Below are 18,508 nucleotides of genomic sequence, written 5' to 3'. Positions count from 1 at the left end.
CTTTCTTCTTTAGCTCTCTTCCTATGTGCCCTCTCTGACCTCATTGTCACCCAGAGGTACCATCCCCCTTCTCTATTTGCTTTTGACTTTGCCTCCTGGGGCCCCTGAGGCTGAGGGGAGCGAGGTACTCCAGCCTTGTTGGGGGGGAGGGGAGAGGGAGGGATTGTCTCTAAGAACTGACAAAGTCTCAGAATTGGAAGTAGCCTCGGTGGGACTTCAGAGAGCATCATGGCCGACTCCGAGATGAGTCTGAGCTCTTTTTCTCTGACTAATACTCCACTCTGTTCTCTTCTGTCCTTGCCAGGCAGCATACGACAAGGTCAGGAAAGCCAAGAAGCAGGCAGCTGAGAGGACTCAGAAACTTGATGAGAGAAGGAAGAAAGTGAAGCTGGGTACGGAGGGCAGGAGGGAGCACCAAGGGTGGGAGGGAGCACGGCACAGCTTGGGCTTTTGTTTCCCTAGTGCCACTATCCACTAGTTCCCTCACTTTTCATCTAAGCTCCATTTCCAACCATGCAGACTGTTCCTTGCTTGAAGTCATTTAGTTCAGCCCATATTTGAGCCAAGAATCCCTTCTCGACTTGCCTGTTGAGTGATCATTGACCCAAAGCCACTTAGCCACTTAGCAGGGGCCTGGGCTGTGCCCATTCTGGGAAGCTGGATCTCTTCTTCCTCCTCCTCATTCAGCTCTTCCCAGAACTTTCCCAGTAGATAGTCTCACCTTGAACAATCCATCCACAGTAGTAGATAGCCATCCTTTATCCTTCCTCCCGCCCATTTTCTGGAGGGGGTAGACACTGGGTTTGGACCTTCCTGTTGCATCATAATCCTGATTTTCATTCATACCTTGAGAGTCAGCAGCATGGGATTCCTGGCTTTGGGATCTCCTCTGCTGTTTGGCATTAGCAAGCTTTACAAAGTAAATCACCTGCTATCTCAGTATCTGTTTAAGTAAAATAGGAGGTTACTGTGTAAGGAGGGCAGGCCTGAGAGATGTTTTAAAGCAGTCAGCCCTACTTTAGGGCAGTAGCAAGATTGTGGGGACAGAGTTAATGTCCTATACAAAGTCTGTTAATACAGTGTAGCAGTAGAAGGCCAGGCCCACAGTTGGTACCCAGTTAATACAAATTGAACTCAGGGAAGGAAATGAGAGTGATCCCAGGAGGAGATACTACAGAATCAGAGCCAGTTCCTAAATCGGTCTCTTGCACCAAATCCCAGGGGTAGAGGCCAAGGGTCCCACCCACTACTGCCCTTTGCCATTTAGGACAAGCTATTTTTATATCCATACTCCCCCCCACACACACACCATGTACCCTCTGTCCCAGGTTCTAGGGAACCAACTTGGTTGGTGTGCGTTTTTTAGGCTCTTTGGTCTGATGCTGTTTTAGTCTTCTGAATCAAATAAATGGAAACAGAGATCCCGTAGAGGGGCTTAATAAATGTTGACCAGAATTGAATTGGAAATGAAAGCAATCCCTAAACAGCCCTGGAAAAGGTTACTATAGTTGGCGATCCCTTCTGATCTGAGTCTTTGGGATTTTTGGAGCAGAGGAGAGAGGCCCCATGCAAGGCCAGCTGGGACCACAGAGTGGGGCAGTAACCCTCATGGCCACAGCCAAGTTGGGCCACTGTGTAAGGCCGGCTCTGTCCCTCCACAGATCTCGAGGCCCGGGAGAGGCAAGCCCAGTCCCAAGGAAGTGAGGTAGAAGAGGATAGTCGCAGTACCAGGACGTTAGAACAAGAGGTGAGCTGTGCCTGCCCGCCCCCGTTTTCTCCCTGGGGTCACCAGGAGTCACCCCCCCTTCTCAGCACCACCCACCACCCAAAGTTCAGAGTGTGGGGCAACTTGAATTTGGTTTGCATTGTAATGTTTGCTCTGCAATTGTAATGTGACCTCCCTTTTCTGTCCTGCTGGGCAGATCGCACGCCTACGAGAAGAGGGCTCCCGGCAGCTGGAAGAGCAACAGAGGCTGATCCAGGAGCAGATACGCCAAGATCGGGAGCAGAGATTAAAAGGTGGAGATTAAGAGGCGTTCAAATCTTCAGGCAGGCCCATCCACCTGCCTGGTTGGGTCGCACCATTACGGAGCAAAAACATCTGGGAGAAATTTGGGGAGGACTGGATAGGAAACAGGGAGACTGTGCACGTGGTGGCTCTCAGTCCTTTCACACACCAGATCCCCCTCTGTCAGTAGTTCCCTGCCTCTTGTTTTCCCCTGTCCCTGCCATCCCGGCCCTGAACAGAAGTGGCTTTGTCCTGGCGGTTGAAAACACCATTGCAGGCTGGGGCTCTCAGGTTCCAGGGAGCTTTCCTTCTGCTGTGGAGGAATCGCGTGGTTTGCTTGTGCTTCAAGGGCCCTCCCCACAATCCCCTGCTACTGTGATACACTGCTTCTCAGCTCCATCTTAGCCACCTCCATTGGATGACTTCCAACATTGGAGAAACACGTCCTCCTGTTCTTGTTCCCCACCTCCCAGTGGCTGGTATCTCTGGGAGGATGGATTTGCTTCTCTTTGTAAAGGACCCTCTTCCAGAACAGGTTCTGGCCTCGGCCCGAGGCACTAGCTTAAGGCTTTGTCCTCTTCAGAAAGTTCTGCTTCTCCCCCCCCACTCTCTAGCCTCTCTTCCTTTGCCCATATTTCTAGGGAAGACAGAAAATCCTGAAGGCAAAGGAACACCGAAACTGAAGGTGAGAGCCTGCTGGGGACCCTCACTTGTCAGGTACCTGCCAGCATGGCGGCTGCGGGAACTCAGGCCAAGGGAGGTTGGAGCACTTGGGAGAGCTGGGATTTTGTGGCCATGTTAGAACACTTGCCTTCTTGACCACTATTGCATCCTACTTCTTCCTGAAGTTCTGTGCTCCCTCTCTTAGTTCTGCCCTTGAAATACAGTGTTCCTCCCCATTTTTAGTTGCCCCTGCTCAATTGCGGGTTACCAAATGCAGTGCTAACACCTGCTAAAACTTGGCGAACCCCGGGGTGCCTGGCGTGGCACGGTGCCCAGCGGACACTTAAATGCTTGACATTCACTTGCTGCTCTCTTTGCAGCTAAAATGGAAGTGTAAAAAAGAGGATGAGACCAAAGGTGGTTACTCCAAGGACGTGCTCTTGAGGATTCTCCAGAAGGTCTGTCCTGCTGGCTCTGTCCCCTTCCCTTTGGTCCATGGCTGCCGCCTGGTGGCCCAGGCACCCTTTGCAGATGGACCTGTACCATCATCCCTGTGTTTTCTGGTTCTGTGACCCCTCTGCCTCTCTAGACTCTGTGCACACTCGTCCCTCAGCCCTTGTCATCTTTTCTGAAGAGAAGCACTTGGCCGATGCCTTGGGATAGAGGATGTGGGTGGCTCTCTGTGGTCTTTGACAGCCCAGGTAGTGCTGACTGGAGGAAGCTTGTTGAGATCTAACTGAACAATCATGATGCAGTATGCTGACTTGCCTGAATTACAACTCAAGTCTTTTCATCCCAAGGCAACTTTTTGTTGGGTGTTCTTGATAAACCAAACCTGCATCTCCACTGTTCTGCTGCCCTTCTCTTCCTTGTCCTCCTTTTGGTCTACTCTGGAAAAATCCTTTCTTTCCCTGTCTCCCTCCTACACGGTCCCAGCATCCTGTGTTCTTTGGCATTGCCGCCCCACAGTCGAGCTTTTTGGACATCAGGGATCTCCCAGGGCCTTACCCAGAACGTAGTACTTGTCCCTTTCTCTCCAGTCCCTGGCTGGGAGGATCAATAGCAGTTTCACCCAAGGCAGCAGCTCTAGATTGTCTCTTCTGTTGAAACAGCCTGAGCTGGGGGGTGAGCTGGTGGCTGAGCCAGGCTCCCTTTTTGCCCTCACAGTATGGAGAAGTGCTCAATCTGGTCATCTCCAGTAAGAAGCCGGGGAGTGCAGTGGTGGAGTTTGCTTCTGTCAAGGCTGCGGTGAGTGCCAGGGCCATGAGGTGAAATTAGATCACTTGGGACCTGGCAGCCACTTTGGGGAAAATTTACATGACCTCCTGGGCCCTATAAGCTGAAAGGAAGGCCAGACCAGCCAGGGGGCTACTTAATAATGCCCAGTTAATGCCCAGGTTCCTTGGAGGACTCTCCTCCTGCTTAGCTGGCTTTATTCTCTTGACTAGTGGGAGAGGGTCAGCTGTACAGGGGGGCAGGACCATGGTAATACCCTTAACCAGGTTTGGAACTGATGGCATAAGCATTCCAAGTGACAAAGGAGACAGTTTTTATCAGTGTGCTGCTGGAAGCTGTCACAGGACCTTCTGTCTACCATTTCTTTTGGGGGGGGGCAGTGAGGGTTAAGTGACTTGCCCAGGTTCACACAGCTCAAGTGTCTGAGGCCAGATTTGAACTCAGATCCTCCTGAATCTAGGGCAGGTGCTTTATCCACTGTGTCACCTAGCTGTCCCCTCCCCCCTACCATTTCTGGAAGCCACTGCCCACTGTGTTCCTACCTCCTCCCCCCATACACACTCTTAGACTCTTTAGATGAGGAGCACCTCTCTCCTTTCCTTGGGGTCAGCTAAAATTTGGTTTCCTTTCTTTGAGGGTCATTAGGCTCAGACCTCTGCAAAAAGGACTGGGACCTTGGCTCAGCACTTGTTAAAAGTTGCCAGCTTCCACTGTAGACTTTGGGCTCAAATAGTAGCAGGAGACCAGCCCTTGGTCCCTGTTCAGAGTTGGTCAGGTGGCATAAAGACAAGATCACACTATTGCCTTTGGCAGGTACTGGCGGTCAAGAATGAAGTGGGCCTCGTCAATAACCCTCTGAAGATCTCCTGGCTGGAGGGTCAGCCACAGGGAACAGTGAGCAGCGATGGCACTGGCCACTCAGGACTATCACAGGTAGGAAGGCACCAGAGACCACAGGCCCTGCCCTTGGACTATCCCGGAACTGGGAGGTCTGGCAGGGAAAAACAGAGCAGTAGCTGCTCCAGCCTTTCTCAGGGTCCCTATTATTTATTTTTATTTTATTTTATTTTTTAATCATAAAAGTATTTTATTATTTTCCAGTTACATGTAAAGATAGTTTTCAACATTTGTTTTTATAAGATTTTGAGTTCCAAATTTTCCCCCTCCCCCACTTTCCTCCCTGCTCCCCAAGACAGAAAACAATCTGATATAGGTTATATATTTACAATCACATTAAACATATTTCCACATTAGTCATGATGTGAAAGAAGACTCAGAACAAAAGGGAAAAACCTCAAAGAAAAAAAAAACACACAAAAAAAGTAGAAACGGTATGGTTCAATCTGCATTCAGAATCCACAGTTCTTTTTTCTGCATGTGGAGAGCATTTTCCATTGTAAGTTCTTTAGAATTGTCTTGGATCATTGTATTGCTAAGTCTATCACAGTTGATCATCCCACAATGTTGCTGTTACTATGTGATGTTCTCCTGGTTCTGCTCACTTCACTCAGCATCAGTCCACTTAAGTCTTTCCAGGTTTTTCTGAAATCTGCCTGCTCATCATTTTATAGCACAGTAGTATTCCATTACATTCATATACCACAACTTGTTCAGCCATTCCCCAATTAATGGGCAGCCCCTCGATTTCCGATTCTTTGCCACCACAGAGTCACAAGAAATATTTTTGTACATGTGGGTCCTTTTCCTCAGGGTCCCTTTTATCTCAGAATCAAGTTCACTCAGGAGGAAGGATGCAGACTCAGACTGATGGTCTTTCAGGGTGTAACTTTTTTCTCCTTCTGTGGTTCTCCAGTAGATTTGATTTCTGGTTTTGTGTGTTTTATGGTGTATATAATTATTAGTATGGTTGTATGTCATGTGATACATTAATATTATTAAGGGTGCTTCATTCTGCTAATTTTTCTTTTCTTGGATGTCATAGGCTAGTGGTTTCTAAATTTTTCTGATCACATACCCCTAATAATAAAACAATTCTTTGCTCATTTACTTCCCACAAACATATTTACTTAACTTAAAATTAAGTCCACATATCACTGTACTGATAATTATATACACACACATGCATAAAAAATGTATATGAAATTGACATTTTAAAAGAATAACAATGAAATAATATTTTATCCAGAGGTAGTAGTGAGCCACCATAGTTTACTGAGTGGGGAAGGGACCTGGTCAGACCTATACTTTTGGAAAATCCCATTGGCAGTTTTATGGAGGATGAATTAGAGAGGGGAGAAAATTGAGGCAGAAAAACCAACTAGGAGGCTATTGTAGTCCAGATGTGAGGTGAGGGGGGTGGGGTGTGATTAGCAAGGGTGGTAGGTGTGTGATTAGCGAGAAGGGGACAGATGTGAGAGACTCTGTGGAGGTAAAAAGATGTGACAAGTGATTGGAGGATTTGAAGATGACCCTGAGGTTATGGTCTAGGACAACTGGAAGGATTGGGTTGGCCTTATCAGTCGTAAGGAAATTTGGAAGAAAGCTGGTTTTGGTAGAAAGAGAACGCCATTTGATCTTTGCTGAAGACAACAACCACTTCATGCCTGCTCATCCCACGCAGCCCAGAATGAAAAAGGGGGCTCACACATACTCCCAGGAGCACCTGTCAGAGCCACCAGGGGACTTAGGGTCTTAGGGGGTGAGGGAACCTTCCCAGGGTTTAGGTGCATGGGAAGCAGTCAGGTTATAACTGTCCTGAAGGGCTAACTCCCTGCTCAGAGGGGAAGGTTGGGAGGCAGTGGCTGAAGTGTTGGGGATAAGGATCCGTGTGGTTTGCCTGGGGTTATTTTGGAGGCTACTGCTCTATTTTATGGGAATCATGGTGTTGGTATGCAGGGATGCCCCCTTCTGTCTCATCGGGGCAGATTGGGGCAGCACCTGAGGCTTACACCTGGTGCTTCTGGAAGGAAGTAGGAGTCCTGGGGAACCTCTTCTCTGCTTCTTCCTCCATCTTGGCACACGCCTCCTTGACTCCCATAAGGTAGCGCTTCTCAGACTTTTTGGTCTCAGGACAGCTTTCCGCTCCTAAAATCGCTGAGGACCTCCTCTCTTCCCCACAAAGAGCTACTGATAGTCGGCAAATTGGGAATCAAAACAACTTAGTATGATTATGAAAAAGGGTTTCCTTCAAGGGTCTCCAGACCCCTCTTTGAGAACCACTGCCTGTTTATTCCTCTAGGAATAAACCAACTTATCTACAAGAATAAGGTTCCTTCCCCTGGAATGATCAATGCCTTTGGCTGCCCCACTGACCAGATGAGCAAGTGATCCAGGAGGGAAGGCAGCCGCTCTTGGGAGGAGGCCAGAAAACGTTCATTGAGCTCCTGGGATTGCAGTAGTGTTCCTTGCTTTGAGTAAAGGAAGTAGTGCCATGGTCCCCTTGCCCTAGAAATATGCCACTTCCCTTGCATATACTTAATACAGGGAGTGAAACTTGTGCATTGGGTGCCAGGGTTGGATTATCTAAACTTGGGAATTGCACAGGGGTTTGGGATGGGCTGGGAGATAAGAAGAGAAAGAGGAAGGTTGTGCCCATACCATGGCAAATGGATGGATGATGCCCAGAGATATGTACCCTGAGGGTCAAAGGTCCCTCCTTCTTAGGCAGCCCCCAGGTCAGTTACCTCTGCTTGTCCCATTCCACTCCAGCAATGAGAGGGACTGATTCTGTGCAGTCTCCAACACCCATAGGGAAATGGGAGAAGGAATGGATTGGTTTTCAAAACACTCCTAGGGTCCTTCCACAAAGGGACACTATTCCCTGGCCTGTAAATCCTCGATGTGGCACAATTGTCTGTTTTTCCTGTTTCTGGTGTACACACGGCGTATGTGCCCTCCGCTTAGGGCACTGGTGTGAAAAGGAACAAGATGAGGAGAAGTCACTTGGATTTAATTTTCTTTTGCTTTCTTTCACAAGCCAGTTTGGGGGGATACCACAGGCCGACCTAGCTTTAGAGGGGAACTGCCCTGCAGCATCTTGTTCCTGTTCCCTGGCTGTGGCCCTGGCCTCTGTCTTTGGCCCTAGTCCAAGGGGCCTGTTGCAAGCTGGCAGGCATCCTCCTGGGGAGCGTTTCTGGTGATGGGTCTGGGCAGAACAGGAGCTGGCAGCTCCATCGTAGCTGGGCACTGCCAAGTGCCAGCTGAGAGTCCGTCGTCACTCCCTCCTTACAGGGCCATGACGAGAAGTTCTCCCTCCCTCCCTTAGCTTTTCTGGGCCCTGGGAATAGAGTGTGAATCCCTCCCTCCCTTTTTAGTTTCTGCTGAATCTCAATGATGCTCTCAGGGAACCTTATGCCAAGTGCCTTGACCTAGCATCTGCAGCTGCTGATCCCCAGCCCATGATTCTGAGGATTGCCCGTAGTCTCTGCTGCTCTGAATCTGCTCTGATGTCTTTGGTGTCACTGCCCTGACCTTCCCTTCTCACCATTTATTTAGTCCCTAAAGTTAATCGCTGTCATTGGGCTCTCTTCCAGGATCCCCTGTTCTGCTCATGATGAACCGCTCCTATCAGGCCTTCTCTTTGTTCTCGCCTCTGCTCCTGCCCCTCCTTCACCTTCTGCTTCAGAGCGCCCCCCCGCTGCGTCTCCCTTTGAGGAGCCCCCCACCTTCCCTGCTGTTCTGTCCAGGACGCTCTTGTCAATATTTCACACAGGCCGCCCGAGCCCTGATAACCTTTGTCCACACTCCTCCCACATCTCCTGACTGCTCCCTTTGCCGTCTTCTGCACCGCTGGCTCCCTGCCTTGTCTGGTCTTGTGGTCATAAGGAGCCAGTTCTCTGTCCCAACCTGCATCAGCCTTCCCTCCGTCCTCCTGGCCAGGAAGTCAAGTCTTCCTTGCCCTGCTGCATGTGTGGGAGGGGGACGACCAGTTCCTCAAGTCTGCTGAGGCTCTGGCCAGCTCTCATCCCTGCCCCTGCCCTTTTTACCTGCTTCACCAAGTGGGGATAAAGCACATACATGACCTTTATTGGTCAACAGTTCAGCCATCTCCCCTCAGTCTCATCTCTTCCCTTCCCCATCCCTGCCCCCCTTGCCCCATTCAGGCCCATGGGTCCCTGGGAAACTGCTCTCTCAGGATCTGTAGAACTTCCTCAAGAAGCGAAATTCCCAGGTCCACTTTGAAGGAAAAGAAGGGGTCGGTGCCATCAGCAGGTGCCCCCTGGAGAGGGGCAGCATCTAGGGAGTCCTCCTCTGAATACTCATGCAGCGTTCCAGCCAAGGAGATGGCTGAGGGTAGGGTGGCTGAATAGGCAGCAGCATAGGCAGGGGAGGGCTCCAGAATGTTGGGACAACTGGTACTCTCCCGGTAGAGGCGTGGGGGTTTGGGTGGGGCCAGCAGTGTAGCTCTGGGCTGCTCATCCCCCCACAAAGGCAGGCGGCGGCCATCCGGCCTTCCCCGCAGCTCCCGGATGACCTCCCGATTACTGTACTCCTCATGGTCTCCCTCCGCAGTGCTGACTTGGCTGAGCACACTGCCCTGCCGTCTGAGTCGCCGGGGTCTCCCGAGGCTCAGACGTTTGAAGAAAGAATTGTTGCGGAAAGATGCTTTCCTCCATGTCTCCATGGGACTGAGGAAAGCGGGCCACCTTGGTTGCCCGCAGGAGGCCGCTCGCCCCAGAGTTCAGAGGCAGTTGCTTTCCACCAGGCCTGTGCGGGGAGGGGGTGGGGGTGGGGGGACAAGCTGGGGCTGTGAGCAGAGGCAGCCCCTGAGGCTCTGTCTGGCCCAGGGCCCTTGCCAGCGCACTTGACAGCAGACAAGCCACTGAAAGTGGTGGAAAGATGTCCCACTGAGGAGAAGGCAGAGCCGGGAGCACTGGGCCGGAACCGCTTGGGTCCTTAAGATCTCAGAGGGGAAGAAGCACTTACTGGAATGAGAGACTGTGGGGTGCACGGGTGGATCAGACGCAGAGCTTCTTGGGATGGGCAGGAACAGCCTCGTGGGGCCCCTGCTAGAGGCGGGCCGTGGCTTGAGCCGCACGGAGTCGGGTCCCTGGTCTGTCTGTTCTGGCTTCTTCTCCCACCCGGCAGGTGTGGGGCTGCTCCCTCTGAGGCTGGTGCCTCCCAGCTTCTGATTAGTGGTTTAGCTGCTTGGGCTGCTGTGTGGCAGCCTCGGTGTGTTTTTGTTTTTAGCTGACTCAGTCACGTAGGAAGCTGGGTTTCATGCTTTTGGGTAATTGCAGCATCCGCATGCAGGGACTGGGGCAGCGGCTCCCACCAACGCCCAGGGCCGGTAGCAGGGAGCTGGAAATTCCTCTGGGGACCTCCCAGTAGCTGAGTCCCGAGGCAGCCCTGCTCTATATGTCGCTGTGACATATGTCACTTTTTATGTCCCTTTTCACTACTGACCAGTGGCTCAATGCAGCAATAGCCTGGTTTCTGGGTCCCCTGCAGAGCAAAGGAATGTGAGGAAGGTGGGGGTTAACTGAAAGGCAGAAGTGTGACCTGATTGTCAGAGGAGGAGGAAGGATTGGTTACCAGTGCAGGTGACTCACCCCCCCATAACCTGATGACAAGCATTCATTAACCCAGGCCCACAGACAGGGATGGTGGGAAGGCAGCCAGGTGTGTTAGCAGGAGCAGCCCTGTGCCAAGAAGAGGCACTGGTTTTGGCTGGAGATGAGCTCAGAGCACACAGGTGGTGAATTTCCAAATTTGGGGGGGTTGTCTGGGGTGTCAGATGAGGGAATCTTTCTCTTGACCCTGCAGGGTAAAGGACATGACCTGGCCTTGTCTTCTACCTAACATCCTGCCCAACTGGGTCTTAGCTTGAATTTTTCACCAACCCCACTGACAAGACAGGTTCTGTCAGGATTCTTGGAAGGAGGGTGCTTCCCCTTCATTTTACTAAAGAGGGTTTCAGAGGTGACTTCCTGGTAGCTGCAGAGTTGGAATGAATGAACAAGATCCAAAATTAGAATTCTGCACTCTGGAGCAAAACGAACGTTTCCGGATCTTTGCCTTCTAGCTGTCTGGGCCTAGAAACCAAGAGGTCAGTTTGTATTGCTCATGGCATGTGGTGACATGTTGGGCCTTCCAGTCTCACTGGGCAGCAGCATGTTATTGGACTTTATTGCCTGGTGGTTGTGGGCCGCAGGACAGCAGGATGGAAAGGGAGCGGTAGAGAGCCTCACCTGGACAGTGGCTCTCCTGGGAGCTGTTAACCCCTTCAAGGGGAAGTTCAAGGTACAGCCTTCCAGGGTTGGCTCTCAGAAGCCCAGGAGACATTTTCCTCAAACCGTCTGGCACCTAAAGTGGTACCTTCTTCCATTTCCCATGGAACATTGTTCCCTAGACTCTCTCCAGTTTCATTCTGTATGAATCTGACTCTCGATGGCCTACAGCTTGGTGGCTTCTAACCCTCTGTGTTTTGGCTCCCTTCCCTTCCCTCCCCTCCCCTCCCCTCCCCCCTTCCACAGGGCAATGAGGGTTAAGTGACTTGCCCAGGGTCACACAGCTAGTAAGTGCCAAGTATCTGAGGTCAGATTTGAATTCAGGGCCGGTGCTTTATCCACTGTGCCACCTAGCTGCCCCTGGGCTTTGGCTTTCTTCAGCACTGAGGGATGTGGGATCCTTGATCCCTGAAGAGACAGTTGGGGTCACAGACGCCTTGCACCACCTGCTGCAGCCACCCTGAGGGAGGTGGCTGAAATCCTGCTTTGCACAATTTGTCCATTGAGATGGCTGACTATTATTAACCTGGCACTCATTAAGCTCCAAACCATCGGAGAGCCCTGCCCTCCACTGTGTTTAGGAGATGAACCGGACTCAGGATTGTTTTCCTCTCTGGGGTGAGGCTCATTGAAGGCTTTGTTTAAGACAAGGGTGAGCCCTCTCTTGCTATTTTGCCCCTGCACCTTCCCCTGGAATCTAGTCTCAAAGGCCTGAATGAAGTCCTCCTGGGAAGAAGGGTAACTGAGAAAGATGTGCAGGGAAGCAGGAAGCTGGGTGTTCTGGGAGGTACCAGATCCCTGTTCCCCCAGAGCCAGCTCAGGGCACTTCCCAACCCACAGATAATGGAGGGGGGCACCTCAGCACATTTAGAGAAGCTGTCTGGCCAGTGTACATGATAATATCCGCTCAGTTGAAATTGCTAAGGGGCCTGCAGTGGAGCAGAAGTGCAGAGGCAGGAGAGGGAAGGGATGAATCAAAGGAATAAGTGCATTAAGGAAGCTGCAGGTGGTGAAGGCTGGATGAGGGTGGGAGAATTCTTCCCATGAAAAGGAGAAACTGGAATTGTCTGCACACATTGATAGGCTGCAAGGAAGGAAAGAGCCAAGGAAGCTCATTGGGTGCGGAGCGTTTCAGCGGGGTTGGGGGGGTGCTGAGGCAGGAAGCCTGTCCCCCTAGTTTGGTCCTCTCAGCTGAGGACCTGGCTGCTCTGAAGGGGGATCGATGGACACATGGTAGAAGGGCCCAGCCATTTTCTACTGTCTCCAGCAGCCTGGATTCTTTTTTTGTCACCTTGGGACAAATTAAGGGCTTCCCCCTCCAACCAGGCTCGGCCTCCATACTTTCTCAGTAGGGCATAATGGGTCTGGTGGTTGATTTCCCTAACCCTGTCTCCTCTGTGTCCCACAGGGCTCCGTGCTATCAGAGAGGGACTATGAGAGCCTCGTCATGATGCGCATGCGTCAGGCAGCAGAGCGGCAACAGCTGATCGAACAGATGCAGAGGGAGGATGAGGAGGGCCTGCCCACATAGCCCCTGCAGAACCCTGCCCCTCTTCCCTTCTTCCCTGCCTCCTGCTCCCTTTTCTTAAATTAATACCCACAATAAATTTTTTTAGAAAGAAAGTAATGGATTGTATTAAATATTTGTGACTGGCAGGAAGATGGCACGATCCAGAACCTCTCCTTGTTTCTGTACTCTACCCCATAGGCCTCCATCCATGACTGAGGCTTGGTCTCTCACAACCAGGAGGGCAATTCAAGGAGAAAGTCCCAATCCAGTGAAAGAGAGAGAACCCTGGACCAGGCAGAAAAAGCAACAACTCATCACAGTTCTTTATTGTCCTGGACTAGCTTACAGTTTGACCTGGGGACATCTTCAGCCTGTGCTCAGCTGGGGAAATCTAGGGTTAGATTGGGCTCCCCAGCTGGGCTAGATTCCTTCTCCTTCCAGGAAAACTTTCCTGCTGGCTGTGTCAGGGTCTGCTCAGTGCCACTGAGTCAGGGACGATGCAGGCGAGGCAGCCGTGAGGATGGTGGGAGGGGATTTCAGTGCACTCCCTGCCTCAGCAGATGGGGACCACAGGCACTGACTGCAGCGAGTTGCTGAGGTCATAAGTGCTGGCTAGGGAGACAGGCCAGGTTAGGAAGAGGGGTGCTCCACACACACAGGGATCTCGGCTGACCTGGACAAGGGGTTGGGAAGAGGGGGCGGCTGGTACACGGGGACCTCTCCAACATGGATGCAGCCCTGAGAGGAGGCAGGAGGTTAGATGGGAGATGCTAATCCTTGTGCAGGCACCACACAAGCGTCTGGCCCACGCCTGTCATGCTCACCACACGATAGCCCCGGGCCTCCAGTTTGTCCAGAACGATTCGGGGAGGGTCGTTGACACAGTATTCCCAACTGTGGAGAGATGGGTGAGGAGAGCATGAGGCCAGGCAGGAGAAAGGCTGATTCCCCCTTGTCCCCAGTCCTAAGAGAGACCCCACCCCACCCCACTGAAGCACTGAGGTTTGTAGTAAGAATGCTTGACTCCCCTTTAATCAAGTTTGGTTGGGGCCATAGGGCTTCTAAGTAGATTAAAGGACTCGACTCTGAGTTGGATAATTCAGGCAAGGGAGCCATCGCAGCGGCCCTTATGGTAGCCCTAGGAGCCATTGGCCGGGAGCAGCACTTGCCCTCTCTCCCTCCAACACCCCATTGCCCAAGTCATCACTTCAATAGGGCATCTCTCTGATCAGGAGCAAAGAATCTGTCGCAGGCTGGATCTCTTACCCTTCCTAGCAGCTCTGGCCAATGAGTTGATACTACCTAAGCCAGTGGAAAGGAAGCAGTCTTGACAGGGTACAGATTACACCATTATGCAAAGTGTGGAGGAAGTGACCAGCTCACTTATTACCCCGTGCCTCCTGGCTTTCCAGCCTGTGGGATTCATTCTTTGAATGAATCACCTCTGTCTTCGGGAAAGAGCCTCTTCCCTCTGATTTCCACCTGTTGCCTAGGAGGCCAGGCTTAGAGCAAGGCTGTTTAGGTGCCATGGTGAGAACGCAGAAGAGGAGGGAGAGGGATACACAGAAACGATGTGGTTTCAGAAGCCACAACACTGTAGGAAGCACTGATTTGCTCGTCTGAAAGCAGGAGCAGGGGTTGAAAGATTGCTGCAAAAGACTAAATTCTCTAAAGGGCTAGAGCTGTCCTCGGGCAGCTGACTTCTCACTGATACTGCCCTAGTAAAGGGGGATGATGCTGACAAGGGAGAGGGCCCAGGGTGGTCCCTTCTACTTACAAGTGGTTTCCCAGCATATTCCTCTTAGTTGCCCCCAAGTACAGCATCAGCTCCTGGTCAGAGAACTCGTCTCCCACCATTGTGGGACCCACCTCCTGCAACAGGGAAATCAGAGGGCAGCTGCTGAGGCCAGAACATGGTCACCCCTCTTCCTCCCCACTTATGTAACTCTTAGCCAAGCCTGTGGTTAGAGTGCTGAGTGGACTCTCTTCAGAAGCTGGAAGGTTGGAGTTAATGCCCTCAGGGGTTTTCAGCCCCACAATAAACTGGGAGGGAGGACAGTGATCAAAGAAAGAAGGGACAGGAATGACCAGGTTGGGTAACAGGCCAGTGACAGGCCCTCCCCAGCGCCTTTCATCTGAACCTTACCAGCCTGGCACAGACAGGTAATTACCACTATCACCCTAAGGCACTGCCAGGGCTTCTCCCAGCTGGGAGATCTTGTCTTTACCACCCCCTCATCCTCTTCATTCCAAAGTACTTCTACCCCCTAGTGGGGGAAATTGAGGGCTCACTACCATGCTGCTTCCTCTGCTGGAGACAAGAACCCTAGAGCAGGGCTTCTTAAACCTTTTCCACTCATGACCCCTTTTTGCCTGAGACATTTTTGCCCACCTTGTGTATATAGATAAATAAAATAGGTATTTATAACCTTTTACTGTTGCCAAATTTTTCACACCCACATTTACTTACTCAACCCCGTATGGGGTCTCAACCCCTAGTTTAAGAAGCTTTGAGGGAAAAAAAAGGAAAATAAAGAAAAATTTTAAAAGAAAATTAAAAAAAAACCTAAAGAAACAACTTTGCCCTACAGGACCCGCAAAGGAGCAGGAGGTGCTTGCCCTTGCCTATTGGTAGCTGTGTGTCCCCATTTCTAGCGTTGTATATATGTGTCTGATTTTGTGATTGTGTGATTTGTGTGTGTCTGAGGCTCTGTGTCTCTGGGTGGGACTGTGTCTCTAACTGGATTTCAGTGCGTGTGACTGGATTTCTGTGTGTATGTTGTCACCAGTTCTAGCAATGGATGTATGCTTGTATCTATCTGCCGAAGGTAGCGAGTGATGATTTATGCAGACCTGAGTATATCTGAGACCCTGTGCATCTGTGTTCCTTGCAATTGTATCATCCCGTCCTTTTTTCTTAGAGAACTTGCACAGGTGTACAGGTATCATTTCACTTCTACCTGTGGCTCTGATTCTTGCGGGGTGTGGGGGCGGAGGTATTGTGTGCCTCTGAGAACCTATGGATTTGTGAGCCTTTTGCTGAGGCAGGATCAAGAGACTTCCTGGCCTGCCCTCGAGTGGGTGGGACTGATGCCCAGAAAAGTCCTGCCCAACTGACTGAGCCAGGTTGGATGGCCCCAGGTCGACCCGGTCAAAAGGACCCACGTGGCCAGGCTGCTACTGGGGCGGGGGGTGGGGGGGAGGGGAGGCTATCCGAACGGACCCTCTCCAATTCGAAGCCGGGAGTGGAGTTTGGCGGGGTGGGGGGTGGGGGCGGGATAGCGGTTTCTCCCACGGGGCGGGGCCGGGACTTGTAGCCTTGGGTCAGAGCTCTCCTCTAACCCGCACGAGAAGGAAACCCACGCTCCGAAGGGCGTCCCTGAGTTTGCGTGAGCTCCGCCTGGGGAGCACGGGAGGGAAGGGTGTGCCCAGGTTCCTTGGATCCCCTCCGCCCCACCATGCAGCACAGCGCTGGCTCGGGAGCTGGGGAGGAGGGCTGTCCCTTGTCTCACTTCTGGTCTCAGCGCCCAAGGGCTGGGAGGCACGGGACCAGAATTAGGGAGCAGGTACTCACCATACGGATTTGGGTACTAATGAGCAGGTATGGCATGGTCCCTATGTCCTTCTCCAGCTCCACTGGGCTCCCGGGTCCGACGATTTTCCTTTCGAGTTCCGATCTCCCCTACGGCTCGGGGTGCCCAGGACTCAGTGCTGAGAGCCAAGGTGTCCCTCCCCACGGTCGACTCGGCTCCGGGTCCCCTAAATCCTAAAGTCCCGTTACTCCCGCTCTGACTCTGGGAAGTGCCGCCCCCAGTCCAGACAAATCCCAGGAAGACCGTCTGGTGACCGTCTGACCAATCAGAGGCTTGGCCGGTCCTATGACGCGGGCAGATCGCTACTAAAAATTTCGAGTAACAGCTACCGATTTCAGGGCCAGTGCAGGGGCAGCGGAGACCATGACCTCCTGGCTAGGATGGAAGGCACTGACCTCGCCCCGTAGCTTGGCTGGCCCAGCTTTGCCTTACTCTGGGCTTCGAACTTGAGAGCCATTTGTGAAATATTCCTTTGAACCGTCGAAGATCTCTTCAACTCCCCCCATCCCCGTATCCCTTTTCCCTCAGACATTCATTCTATGAATATTTTTCAAGAGTCTCAATGCAAGACTCGAGAAGGAAAACTGACGTCTCTTAAGGAGCTGACTATTTATGATGCTTCACCGATCAGTTTCTGATTATATCGATTGTGGGTAGTCTCTGCAGGATTGCAAATGGAAACCCATCAGAGCCTTCCTACCTGTGAAGCTTCTTATGTCTGGTCATAGAACTCCTCCTCAGAGGACCCAGCTGATGTGCTGGGCGGAGGTTGGGGGGAGGGTTCCTTTGTTTCTAATTTATTCTTGTATGCACATAGTTGTTCATATGTTGTACCCTTGACAATGTTTTAATGTGCGCTCTTTGGAGGAGGCGGCTGTTTTTTGCCTTTTCTTGTAGCTCCCTTGAGTAACCCAGTGCATTTCTTGAATCGACTTTTCTTTAGAACTCTTGAGATTGCATGGATGGGGAAGCAGTTCATTATCTCTTCTCACTAGCGGAGCAGACCTTTTTTTTTTTTTTTTTGGTAATAAACATTTGTTTTTGAGGCAATTGGGGTTAAGTGACTTGCCCAGGGTCACACAGCTAGTAAGTGTCAAGTGTCTGAGGCCGAATTTGAACTCAGGTCCTCCTGACTCCAGGGCCGGTACTCTATCCACTTCGCCACCTAGCTTCCCTGGTAATAAATATTTTTATTTATAGTTTTGGGTTCCAATTTTTATCCCTCCTTCCCTCCCTCCCCTCCACCCCTCTCTGAGGCACCAAGCAATACATGTACGATTATGTAAAATGTGACCATATTTGTCACTTTGTATAAGAAAACTTGACTAAAAGAAAGTGAAAAAGAGCCAACTTCAGTCTGTGTTCCATCAATATCGGTTCTTACTTTGGAGGTGGATAGTATGTTTCATCAGCAGTCCTTTGGGATTGTCTTGGATCATTGTATTGTTGAGAATAGTCAAATCATTCTCAGTCCTTCATCAAACAATATTGCTGTCTCTGTGTACAATGTTCCACCTTTTTTCTGATTGTCCCTCATCATTTTTTCATTTTATTTACCTCCCTTTTCTTTTTAATTAGGTCAGTTGAAGGATTGCCAATTTTATTTTTTCAAAGAATCAGGGGCAGCTAGATGGCACAGTGGAAAAAGCACCGGTCCTGGATTCATGAGGACTTGAGTTTGTGAGGGCCAAAATTTGATATACGGAGTGTTAATTGGGTGACTCGCCTACATATTGGGGTCCTGGAAATATGAGGGACCTTTTAGGTTTACCCTACCCTCTGAACTGCCCTTTTTAGGTATTTCTCCCAGGCCAATAAGAAAGGAGCCTTACAGCTTTAATTCACAGAAGGACCAGATTTTATTACTTGGGAATTAATTAAACAACAAAGGTGAAACTAATAAAATCAAAGATAAGGAAATAGGAAAAAAGAAATACAGATAAATACGCTTAACTCTAAACTTAGCCTATGAAATCCCCAGATCGTTTCCAATTAAGCTAATTCAAAGGAATTTAGGGTTTTCTGTAATTAGCTCACCAACACCTGGAAAGTCTGCTGTTGCTCGTCCCACCAGAAGGGGAGAAGCTAGAGAGAGAGAGAGAGAGAGAGAGAGAGAGAGAGAGAGAGAGCGCGAGCGCGAGCGCGTGCGCGCGCGCTAGGTTCCAGAAGTCCCTCTGCCTTCCCTCATGGAGTCTTCAATCTTCCTCCCCCAAAAGGTGAGGTCCTTCAAAAACTGTCTATGGAGAGTTCTCCTTCTGACCTCAGTAGCATATGTAACTTCAGGGTGGGCTAGGTGTGGCCCCTCCCA

The 18,508-nt window shown here is 50.9% G+C and overlaps 3 protein-coding genes across 4 annotated transcripts in view; 1 reads left to right on the top strand and 2 right to left on the bottom strand.

Moving 5' to 3' along the window:
- DNAJC17 (DnaJ heat shock protein family (Hsp40) member C17) overlaps positions 1-12,720 on the top strand; it is a 36,769-nt gene extending 24,049 nt beyond the window's left edge. Inside the window, exons 4-11 of the mRNA XM_043984982.1 lie at positions 305-392; positions 1,662-1,747; positions 1,923-2,019; positions 2,650-2,693; positions 3,052-3,129; positions 3,839-3,919; positions 4,721-4,840; positions 12,506-12,720. Of these exons, the coding sequence (XP_043840917.1) occupies positions 305-392; positions 1,662-1,747; positions 1,923-2,019; positions 2,650-2,693; positions 3,052-3,129; positions 3,839-3,919; positions 4,721-4,840; positions 12,506-12,628 (717 nt within the window). The 3' untranslated portion in view covers positions 12,629-12,720. The remainder of the gene's footprint in view (positions 1-304; positions 393-1,661; positions 1,748-1,922; positions 2,020-2,649; positions 2,694-3,051; positions 3,130-3,838; positions 3,920-4,720; positions 4,841-12,505) is intronic.
- On the bottom strand, positions 8,967-9,668 carry C2H15orf62 (chromosome 2 C15orf62 homolog). The gene has a single exon (XM_043984983.1). It carries the CDS (start codon positions 9,489-9,491, stop codon positions 8,967-8,969), a length of 525 nt encoding a protein of 174 aa, XP_043840918.1. The 5' UTR covers positions 9,492-9,668.
- Positions 12,721-12,838: 118 nt separating the features above from the next.
- GCHFR (GTP cyclohydrolase I feedback regulator) lies at positions 12,839-16,443 on the bottom strand. 2 transcript variants are annotated; one of them, XM_043985372.1, is made up of 4 exons: positions 16,182-16,443; positions 14,385-14,479; positions 13,432-13,501; positions 12,839-12,892 (listed from the first exon to the last, which is right to left on the bottom strand). In XM_043985372.1, the coding sequence occupies exons 1-4, from the start codon at positions 16,215-16,217 to the stop codon at positions 12,854-12,856; spliced, it is 240 nt and encodes a 79-aa protein (XP_043841307.1). In that variant the 5' UTR covers positions 16,218-16,443; the 3' UTR covers positions 12,839-12,853. The 2 variants fall into 2 exon arrangements, with proteins under 2 accessions (XP_043841307.1, XP_043841308.1); XM_043985373.1 differs by lacking the exon at positions 12,839-12,892 and having other exon boundaries at positions 12,907-13,501; positions 16,182-16,442.
- Between the last annotated feature and the right edge of the window lie 2,065 nt (positions 16,444-18,508).

Source organism: Dromiciops gliroides, chromosome 2 (genome assembly GCF_019393635.1).
Source record: "Dromiciops gliroides isolate mDroGli1 chromosome 2, mDroGli1.pri, whole genome shotgun sequence".
NCBI classification, from domain to species: Eukaryota; Metazoa; Chordata; class Mammalia; order Microbiotheria; family Microbiotheriidae; genus Dromiciops; species Dromiciops gliroides.
The sequence above is the reverse complement of the archived record's forward strand: the minus strand, read 5'-3'. Positions and strand labels throughout refer to the sequence as shown.